The following is an 11,828-nucleotide window of genomic DNA, read 5'->3' as shown; positions in this document are numbered from 1 at the left end:
GTCACCAATTGCCATCTAATGTAGTATAGTATTGGAACAAATACTTAAGAGATTGCACCATAAAACATGACGAAGACTCGTAGTAGTAGCCGCATAAACAATAGTAAACTGAGAAAGAACACCATCAAAAGAAGCCTGAAAAGTAATTTGTTGCCCTGAAGAAGAATTCATAGTAGGAGAACAATAACTTGTAGAATACAAAACCCAAATATTAGGCAGTAAATCACCCCTGTTATTAGCAGTAAGCAAAGAAAGACCTAATGAATTCCAATAAATAGAAGGAATAGAATTAAAAGTAACCATAGGATCAGAAATGCAAAACAAATCCGGATGATGGGAATGACAAACATTGGAAAGCTCCGTACGCGTATCAGAATTACCAATACCACGAATATTCCAGTCAACTGGCTTCATTTGGAGGTTGAAATAACTTGTCTTCCTGCCCTAGTAACATAGGGTTCTTCTTACCTAGTTGCATCAGCTTTTTATTTTTTTTCTTTTATTTCTTCTACTGGGATTTACTAAGAACTGGGGTAAAGTCATTAGGATCCTTACCTGTATCCACAACATTAACCTCTGTCGTCAAGCCAAAACCTGGTGTGGCATCCTCATCATCATTAGAATCAACATGGTCAATATTATTTCCTTCACTAGCCTTATCTCCAATCTCACCTATAAGAGTATTACTCAAATTGCAAGGTGGGGAAACAGAGGTATTACCAATATTATTGGTTGGTTGTAACTCTAGAAGCAATCCGTCTGCATTTGTCTCTAACTGTCCATGATGCACTACTGACGAATCAATTACCCTGTCAGCCAACACACTTAACTCATTATTCACAGCACTCATTAGTATTTGATTCGAATGATGATGAAAAACATAAAAAAAAAACACTAATACATTAATGTTCAAGGATATGCAAAATGAAGGGAGCTAGGTTTCAATATTGAGGATGCAATCACCAGTGTTTATATATGCTTCACATTTTTTAGACTTGTACATTAGTGATTATGAATTTTATTTATTCTGAACTCCCATAAAAATACGATTCATGAGGATTTTTACGGTTCGAAAAATGCAAACGGCGATGTACGCATCCTCAAAGCATAGAGGATGAGATTACGAGCGTTTGCCTAATTTTACACATTTTTTGCACTTATAAATTAATTATTATAATTCTTAATGTGTTTGGTATTTTAAAATTACTTGATATTTTTATCTTTAATGTGTTTTATAATTTTTTTAATCTCATTCCTTGACTATTATATACTATAAAAATAAATATATAAATAAAACTTAAATTTTTTAAATTTATATCGAATAATAATACAATAATATGTATTTAATATATAATATATACATATACATTATGGCTATTGTATTTTATAGTAAATTTTTTTATTAGTTTAAAATGTCAAAATCATCAAAATAGCAATTTTTTTAACATGTCGAAACGAATTACTCGCGTGTCATCCTTGTGTAAATCTGTTAAGGACTCGTTATTAATGGATCCTTATCGTGTGATCCGATAACAACCTGATTAGTTATCGTGCCAACCCAAAACCCGTTATTTTCGTATCGTTTACGTATCATATTAACAGATCGTATAAAAAATTACTAAGTCTATCCAAAACAATTCCCAATAAATAATAAAAGAAAAATAAATTTACATAAGTTTTACAAATTGCGAGTATACTAATATATATCTGACAAGCCAACAGGCCAACAGTGCAAGATTTATATTTTTAAATTTATAGTTGAGTTCAGAAAAGTTGGTAGGTTTGAGTTTTTGTGTTTCTCTTCTAATGCGAACACCGACTTGTATTCTTATATTTTGAATTTTAAGATTTGAGTCAATACATTATAGACTTAGAGTCGTTTGAGTTTTGACAATTTGAGTAGTTAGGTCAATAGCAATTTCAGCATCATTGCACTCGTCATCTAAAAGCCATATTTTTCTTGTTTGAATCGCTACTCTGACCTTAATTTCATATTAAAATTCGAATTTGAGTTTCACTTTTTAAGATTTATATGAGTTTTAAGTCTGCGGCACATTAACATGGCCGACCCTGAAATTTCAGTGCCCAAGGCGAGCTACATTCATATAGGTTTTTTTATTTTTGGATAAATAATTACTAATTGATTATTATATCATGCTTGAGATAATGCAAGAATGTAACAAAGAATAAAACACCAAATATAAATTTCATGAAAACATAAATTTGATAATTGTATCACATTACTGAAATATTATTTACCTTGCGTTTTTAGCCACAAAAGTATTAATTAAGTTTATAGAGTCAAGGTTATCTGCTAACTCTTTTTTAATTCTTTTTTTTTTTGTGACATAATGCCGAAGGTAGGGTATGATCAACTCCAACTTTGTAAAGCTTCTTTCTAGAGGCACATGTACGTAATTGATATGGTCAACAATATTCTATAAGCAATGCATGCATTCAAGAAACCTAATTGTTAAGTAAAAAGGCAAGATTTAAAAGAATTAAAAAAGGGAGAGATAAAGGAAAACACGTCTGCTTTTCCTAGATGTATAGTAGAACCTCGATATTTAAAATCCAATAAATTAATAACCTCGCATAAATAATATTTTTTGGCTTGTCTCGATTTGGGAATGATGTGATAAATTAATAATTCATTAAGTTTATAAAATAATACATTATAAGAAATCCATCTCACGTAATATATAAATTAATAATTTCTTGATACATAGTGTTTTTGCTTGGTTAAATGTTCATAAAATAATATAGTGTGGCACATTAAACAATGTACAATTTATTTTTGAGAAAATAGTAGATTTATGAATTTTACGTAGTTAAACAAATACATAGAAGTGTTAGTTCGTAAAACAAAAAGAGTATATACAATGTACAATATTTAAGAAAATAAAGAATACCTTGATACAATAATAACTAATTTTCCTTGATAAAAGAATAAGTTATTAATTAACCGAAAAATTAATACACTATTAATTTATCAATTATTTAATATTTGCTAAATTAATCCATTTTCTTTATTCTCCATGCTAATAATTTATGGAGGTTTAAGTGTATTTGGATGGATTATGCTTCCTAATTATAGTTGGATAGGCTCGATTGGTTAACGTTGGATCTTTTATTTTGTATGGAATAAATTTGAAAATATATATATATATATATATAGTAAAGTAGAGCACAACCCTGGGTTTCAAACTACAAACATCAAGAAATATTACACACTTTATTTCCACCACCCCAACTACTTGTTTTCTTTTCTTTTTTTTTCTTTCTTTTTTTCTGTCAACCACTACTTGTTTGTTAAATATGGCTAATTTTTATTTATTTATATTACACATACAGCCCCGCGGGAGATCGAAGGTCCTAGGCAGTTGCCTTATCTGGTTGTCCTTAGGATCGGCCTTGTAGCATTGAAAATGATTGAACTTATATATTTAAACGGTTAAATTATATAAGGTTTGAGTCTAAATTTTTTAATATATTAGAAATGGCCTAACGTGCATGTCGGCAAATTGAGTTGTTGATCTAGTATATATGAGGGAGATATCAATGTCATATATTGTGACATTAAATGACCAAGAACCCTAACAAAAAGTGAACGCACCAAGGAATACTTGTGTTCCATCATTTAATTCACAGCTCAAAGATTTTCAAGAATAATACCTTGATTGATTGACTTGGAAGCTAAATCTCAATTTAGTCCACAAATTGAATGGACTTTCTAATACGAATCTTTTACCTATAAATGTCGTGAGCTCCATAGCACATGGTGGTTGGACCGAATTGGAAACCAAATTCATTGTGTCAATAAGCCTTAATAGAGCAATTTATGTTACATACACAACCATGTGTAACTTGCCGACTTGTCGAATGTCGAGTCATGCATACATATATAGTTCTTGGTGCATGTCTAATCATCTGACTCTACTACGCATCATTAATCTATTCATACGTATCTTTTCCAACTTATAGTATGTACATCACATTAAACTCACTTATCATTTTCAATGTTTCTAAAATAGATCAGCCAGTGCTGATTTGGGCTCAGGCGTTCAAATTGAATTCATGATCCACTGTTTCGAAGAAAATGTTGATGGATATTAAACTCACCGATTTGACGTGATGTATGGCTTTTTTTTTTTTTTGGTAAAAAACCGTATTTTGTTAAAAATTTTAATTTTAGAGACGCTTATAGTATTTTGTTAATTTTTAAAATCTTTTCTATTTAGAATAGGACCTCTAGGATATTAGGTTTGTTATCTTTCATATTATCAATCAGGAAACTTTGAAGTTTTTTTGTGTGGTGTTGTGGGTTCTAATTCTGCAATACATATCTTCATATACATTCCAACTTATAGTACATCGCGTTAAACTCACTAATCATTTTCAAAATTTCCAAAAGAAATTATAGACGAAAGAACAGAAGGGAGGAGCCACATCATAGTGCATAAGAACAAATTTAGCATTGATTGTAAAATGGTTTTATTTTTCCAAATTATTTTACTGATGCATTTTTAAATGATAGAATTTGCTTTAAACTAAATTGGGACAACTTTTTTTAGTAGGATTATCTCCCCTCCTATTTTCATCACCTTTTCTCCCCTTCAACTATCAAACTTTGCTTTTTGTCTTATTGTCTTTATAAAAAAATTCAAAATAAGATGTTGAAGTGATTTAATTGTAACCGTTCAAGTATAAAGAAAGAGAATGAAAGAGAGAGATTAAGAAGGAAGAAAATCTTTCTCCTATCTTTTATTTGAGGATCTGCACCCTGCCCTGCGCTCATGTGAGTTCGTACGTAACTCTTTACTCTTCAACAGTTCAACTCAGAGAACTGTGAATTGTACGTAATTCTTTCTTTGTACTTAATTGTATAACTGGAAATTTAACCATCGATGCAGTAATTATTTCTTTGTAGTGAATTTTTCTTTGTACGTAATTCTACTTACTTTTTAAAGTGCTAACTTAGTCTTAACCCATTTTTCCACTCACCTTCACAAATTGAGATAACACCAATAGGCTTATATCTACTTATACTTTACCATCACTATAAGAATTCTCAACAAAGACGTGAAGATTACGAAGAAAGTTGAGATTCTATCATAAAATCAATTGACAATATATGGGGTAATTCAAATTTATATAAGCACATGCAATGCTCTTTAATTCTCTAATGTGAGATTCACGTTTTCAGTACACTCCCCCACATCTGGAGTCATTTAAGCCACTACGTTGATAATACATATTGGCTGACGTGAGGACATGTGGGAGCTCAACAAGTGGATTAACCTACTGTCATACTATGAAGAGAGTTAAAGTTCCACCATAAAACTAATGGACAATATAAGAAGTAGCCTCACTACTTATAACAACATGCAAAATCCCTTATTTCTGGTATAAGATTCACACTCTCGATAACCTAGACAAAATTGGTTGTAGGGTTGTTTTAACAATTCACATTTTACAGACCAACCTTTTTAGTAGTATGTATTCATTTTTGTTGGTTAGAATTTCAACAAGGTATGTATTCTACATCTTAAAATTTCAACAAGGTACGTATTTGACGTCCACTTTTTTAACTGCTTTTTATAGATTTATATTTTTTGTCAAACACTATTGAGAAGAAGGTTTCGAACAAAAACCACGCGCGGGTACAAGGATAAATACCATCAACTCTTTGAACTACAAGTCCTTTTTATAGAAACACTAAAAAGTATAACCCATATGAAAATTATTTGAACTGTTAATTTCTAATCATTAATTCTTGTAATAGTATATCAACGTACTACATTTCTCATATGTTGATGATTCTTAATTACTTGGGGTAAAATTTATCACAAAGAATTTACCATATACAGATGACATTACATAAAGTGAACTACATTTTATTGTGGTAAAATAAAACAATCCCTCTAACGTTACTCTTCTTAGTTACTAAATAACAAAAGTGATGACATGCCATTGTGACATAAGTAAAATCTATATTCAACCCAAGAAAAAAAGAAAAAAAAGCAAAAAAAAGAGTATAGATAATGGAGTAGTACTGCGCAAATAACCAGATAAAAGTGTAGACACGTTTAATTTTTGTACTTTTTTTGGTGGGGGAAGGGGAGTTACAGTATATGGAACTAGCTTCCTATAAATTGAGTGATTCCTTTCTGATAAAAAAACTACGAGAGGCTTCGGAGAGTGGGAGACAGTTAGAGAGAGAGAGAGAGAGAGAGAGAGAGAGAGAGAGTGATGGAGAGGGATGATCAAGTACTCCCAATTCTTGATTTTTCAGATGGTTTAGTGGTAAAGCAAGGGAGTGAGGAATGGAAAGCTATGAGTAACAAAGTGAGAGAGGCATGTGAGGATTATGGTTGCTTTCTTTTGCTAGTGAAGGATGAGATCCCAATGAGTTTACGTGAAGAAATGGTGACGGCAATGAAAGCTTTGTTTGATCTGCCTGAAGAGACCAAGAAGAAGCACACAAGTCCCAAGCCTTACCAGAGCTACGAAGGCAAGAGCCCCGTCATTCCCTTGAATGAAAGCTTCGGCATCGATGACGCTTGCCGCCTCGACGCAGCTCAGGCCTTCACCAACCTCATGTGGCCTCAAGAAAACCCTGCATTTTGGTGAGATTTTTCTTGCTTTTTAATTAAACTTTGCAATTATAGATAAACATGTTGCTTTGACTTTGATCATAGCTTGCATTAGACTTTTTTTGTGTACATATGCATGCATAGCTCTCATCAAGATATATCCAAGGCCAAGTTTTCAGTTTGCTTTTGTTTTCCAGGACGTCTGCTAATCTCACTCTCAATTTGTGTTTTGCACTTGAAATTAGTGTTCTATTTGTTTCAAGGTACTCACACAAAGAGAGTAAAATGAAAAACGGAGAGCGAGAATAAGTTTTAGTCCCATTTTTCTATCATCTCTCAACTTTCTCTCAGGTCGTATGTACTTTCGTTTGCCAAAAGTTGAAACCGGTGAAAGGTCATAGATCGTGCATATGCATGGCTTCAAAGGTTTGAATAGCCATTTGAGGAGTTATAAGTTAATACTAATTGCAACGAAACAGAAGCTTAATCACTACCTGTTTAGGTTACATTAGAAAATTGTTGTGCTAGCTTAAGGGTTTACTACTGTATATGATTGAAAATCTTTCCTTAATAAGTTGGCTCACATTCAAACGAAGCAAAAGCATTAAAGAGTAGTTTATATATGATGACATTACAACTCCAAAAATTTGACATGACAATGGCTGCTATCCAACAGCCTCGCTACCAGCCAATGCCTCATTTAATAAGGCTTATCCCTTCCAAACAGATTGAATTAAAGGAGTGCCAGCTTTATATGATTGTTATATAGTCCTGGCTATCATGCCTGCACATGCCCTTGTAGAACTCCAGCACAGGGAAAGGGGGAAAGATCATCAGTTTCTTTTGCAATATGTAACTGCTTCATTTAAACCCCCCAGCAGCCAGTTGCACTTTCCTGGATTATATACAATAGTCAACAAATATGTATATAATTTGATTCAATATATATCACACCCATATCACAACAGTCCATATATAATAATAATGGGTTGGGGCATATTCATGACCTTGATAATCCCATGTCACGAGCGAGTTTGTGTGAGAGTAGTACTAGGATGAGTTATCTTTTGAAAAGTCTTTGTGTACTTACCAAAATGGGTAGGTGCATACTCCTCATTTTTTTTTTTACAGATGTGTACTTACCAAAATGGCTACAGTAGTGTTCCCTATTTTGCACCATGTCTAAATCAATTTTCTTCTTCGTAATTTAGATTATTTAAGACTATTGTTATTCAAAATCCAAGGTACATCAAGTATATATATGCTAGTTATGGATAATAAGTAATGGGTATTGTTATGCACAATTGTATGATTGTACTTACAAGTTAACCTAACCTGATACAATGCACCACATGTCATATACATCTTCCGGCACCCTTATTTCCTTGATTGATTATAATTTCCTAGTGGTCGCCTTTGCACTTATAAACTTCACTGAATGAGAAAACGATATATGTTGTTTTTACCGTTGACTATATATGTATTTTGTTTTCTTGTGTTGTAGTGAGGCAATGAAATCCATGTGCTCTAAGATGATGGACTTGAATCTCATCATCCTTAAGATGATCTTAGAGAGCTTTGGTTTAGGAAACCACTATGACTCCCATGTCCAAAATACCACCAGTGTTTTTCGTATCATGAAGTACAAAGCTCCTCCTCCTCCTCCTCCTCCAACTCCAGGCAACATCAACATTAATGCTAACTCGTCATCAACATCACTGTCGGCGTCGCCATCAGCTGCCCTGGGCCTTGTACCTCACACTGACAAAAGCACCCTAACCATTCTGTGCCAAAACGGTGTGCAAGGCCTACAGATTCTGACCAAACAAGGCAAATGGGTTGAAGTGATGGTCCCGGAGGGAGCTGTTGTGGTCTTTGTTGGGGATGCAATTAAGGCTTGGAGCAATGGGAGGCTTCATGCAGTGACCCACAGGGTTATGATGAGTGGTGACAAAGAGAGGTACTCGTATGCCCTATTCTCCTTGCCAAAAGAGGAGGTGGTGATTGAAGTGCCTCAGGAATTTATAGACAAAGAGCATCCTTTGCTCTACAAGCCATTCAACTTTGGTGCATACTTTACATACTTCACGTCCAATATTCGTGAGGATGCACTCGAATTATATGCTAGAGTTTGATATTATATCATATAATATCCATGTTATTTGGTTAACAGGATGTGTGTTTTGCAACAAGGTTACTATGTCAATATCTGGTATGTTTTACTTTACTGCAAGACAATAATCATAATATATGTATTGGGGCTAAGACTTCAGATATTTAATAAATAGAAAGTATCTTGCATTTTGTTTGGTGGAAAAAAAAAAGTTATACATGTTTGGTTTTGTTAGTTATGATCATTGATGGAACACATATTTTGTCAATCAATTCACGTTGTAGTTAACTACACTTAAGAACAAAATATCGACGACATATGGACCAACTATTGATAATTGCAAGTTAATTAGCAATATCAACAGTATAAATAACAAGTGATTACCACGCGTAGTGCAGAAAAACTTATGTTTCATGACATTTATACATTACTTGAATAATTAATATGTCTGATATAATGGACTTGTGTAAATTGGGGCATTCACTGAAATGGTACTATAATTAGCTTAGCTTAGTACGTCGTAGGTGTGGAGTAGCTTGTATTTTTGCAACTCCTTGAGCATGGCCGGAGCCAAGTTTCAAATTTAGACAGGCTAAATTTTTGAATGGGGTAGGATTGAAACAATAAAAAGTAAAAAATTGTTGGTCAGTTAGTTTACAGCAATTTTTTCAGAGTCCTCCAAGAAGAGTGCAAAGCTTTTAAGGAGTGCAGAGCGTGTTCCATCAATGTTGGTGTTGAATATAATCTCTAACAATTGACTTGTCGCGCCATATATCTAAGCTTAGTTTTAATTAACTATGAAGATATTTTGTTGTATGTATCATATATAGTTATACTAACTTGATCTTTAATTAAATTTGAACTTCATATCAGATGGGAGAAAAGACATAAACTCAAAGCTGATTCACACAATAGCTGCCTACGAATTATGAAAACTCAAACCCCACCGTATACATCTTTATCTCGTGATGTAATGTGGTACAGACTAAGCGTTGAACTTCAAACCTGTAAATAGAAGTCATGTGAACTTATATGTAGTTAAATCAACATGACGGTTTGTAATCATATATAGCTAGCTGAGCCCTGCATTATACTCGCTTTGTTTCAACTTCAGACATGCTTAGTCATGAATCACGATGACAAGACAGATTTCGTTGACCCTTAATCGGCTCATTAGTCCATCAAATGTGGTCGTGATTATTGCTCTTCTTCTTAAGTATGCTTTCATAAGGCCAATTTATCGTGAGACACGATTTTGCGTCCAAATCCACAACCACAACTTTTATCGTATTTGGTTAGACAAAAGGGATAGACCAAGTTTATTAGCCTCTGCATTTCTCTCTCGATATTGAGAATTTAAAATTATGATTCTTAGTTTCTTTAGTCTTTGTCACTACCTTAGGTGATGAAGTTGAGGTTTCACCATAAAAGTAATAAACAACATAAGCAGTAGTCCAACCTTTTGAAAGTCCTTGTCATATGCGGAGTAATCCAATTAACTTCTTAGACCATCTCCAAATGAGATATCAAAATGTCCAAATCAGAAATAACAATAAAAAAAGACAGCTGCAATGTTTTCCAATCAAGAAGTCAAATCTGATGTGGCATGACATGGAATAACAGCTTTCTCCCTTGCTGTCAAATTTGACAGCAGCATCAAATATTTTTTTATTAATTTTTTTATAAAGGCAAGATGCTGCCACTAAAGCTGGTACGCTCTCTTGTGTTTGGAGAAACAATAATGTTATTCTTACCATATTTTTATATCATATTTATATACCATCTTATGTGGCATCTGATGTGAACAGTCATATCATTGAAATTAATCATAATTTAATTTAAATTAAAAACCATTTAATAAACCAATAATTAAAAAAAAATTGGAATTAAATTATGATTGTGGCATAGGAGGAGTCTTATCCTTCTAGGCACACCAGGTCCATGAGCGACGATGAAGTTTTGTTTTCTCAAAGGAAGATACAAAGGGTTTATGGATCTTGGTTTTGTTTTCTCAGAAGAAGATAAAGATTCAAACTTGGTTTCAATCATTCCTGGGTTGCAAAGGTTGGGAAAGAAGGATGATAGCAGAGATGAGAGTTTTGATGAGTCTGCAAGGCCGTACCTTTCTGAAGCTTGGGAGGTCAGGAAGAAGAGAGAAGCCATTGATGAATTGGAGGTTTCCGGACAGTGAAATTGACATGAAAGACAATCTCAAATGGTGGGCTCATACTGTTGCTTCTACAGTTAGATGACAAAGATTCTGGTTCTAAGAATTTTTGTACTTTTTTCAAGTTTGGATTTTGCTTCAATTTTTATGACACTTTTTGTATACAGTAGATTTACCAGATCAATCAATATTGTTCTACAACTTGTAAATGTGAATAAAAAATAGAAATATTTTCATGATCAGATTATATATATTTGTGCTTAACTTCCTCTGAATTCTTCTTGAGCTATAAGCTCTGTTGCGGCAGGATAAGATTGAATCTCGGAAGAAATTGGTTTTTGGGATGATGGAGAAGACTCTTCGTATACCACAATCACCATTTAATTTTAGTTTTTTTTTTAATTATTGATTTATTAAATGATTTTTAATTTAAATTAAATTTTGATTAATTTAAATGATATGATGTTCACATAAAATGTCACATAAACGTGTATATAAATATGGTATAAAAACATGGAAAAAAAAAATTACTCTTGGAGAAACCATCAACAACAACTCTCTTTCTTCCCCAACATCACGACGACGACAATGGCAGTCACAAACAAACGTGCGGCGGAGGAAGAAGCAGAAGTAGCAGCAAATCGAGAACCCCATTTCTCCCATTCCTCCCAACCGAAGAGATTGTCACTGACACTTACAGACTTGTCACCATAGCCAGAGACATGGGCATGGACCCCATCTCTCTCCCACATCATTCTCTCCTTCCCGCCTCCGCCGCCGTCGTCCTCCTCATCTCCCTATACAGCATCGCCGTCCTTATTTCCATCGTCGTGATCCTCATCGTCGCTGTCGTCAAAGTCTTTACCATACGACGCGGTTCCCCTCCCCTTCCCCTGTCTCTCCGCCGCCCCAATTTCCCATCTTCGCGGATTTGTCAAGCTCTCTAAATGCC

The 11,828-nt window shown here is 33.7% G+C and overlaps 1 protein-coding gene across 1 annotated transcript; it reads left to right on the top strand.

Moving 5' to 3' along the window:
- Window positions 1-6,220: 6,220 nt before the first annotated feature.
- Window positions 6,221-8,904, top strand: LOC137718841 (probable 2-oxoglutarate-dependent dioxygenase AOP1). Its single transcript, XM_068458373.1, has 2 exons — window positions 6,221-6,629; window positions 8,101-8,904. Exons 1-2 carry the CDS (start codon window positions 6,253-6,255, stop codon window positions 8,729-8,731), a joined length of 1,008 nt encoding a protein of 335 aa, XP_068314474.1. The 5' UTR covers window positions 6,221-6,252; the 3' UTR covers window positions 8,732-8,904.
- The last annotated feature ends 2,924 nt before the right edge of the window (window positions 8,905-11,828 follow it).

The sequence above is a fragment of the Pyrus communis genome, chromosome 15, assembly GCF_963583255.1.
Source record: "Pyrus communis chromosome 15, drPyrComm1.1, whole genome shotgun sequence".
NCBI lineage: Eukaryota > Viridiplantae > Streptophyta > Magnoliopsida > Rosales > Rosaceae > Pyrus > Pyrus communis.
Note: the sequence above shows the minus strand (reverse complement) of the source record. Positions and strands in the feature narration are given on the sequence as shown.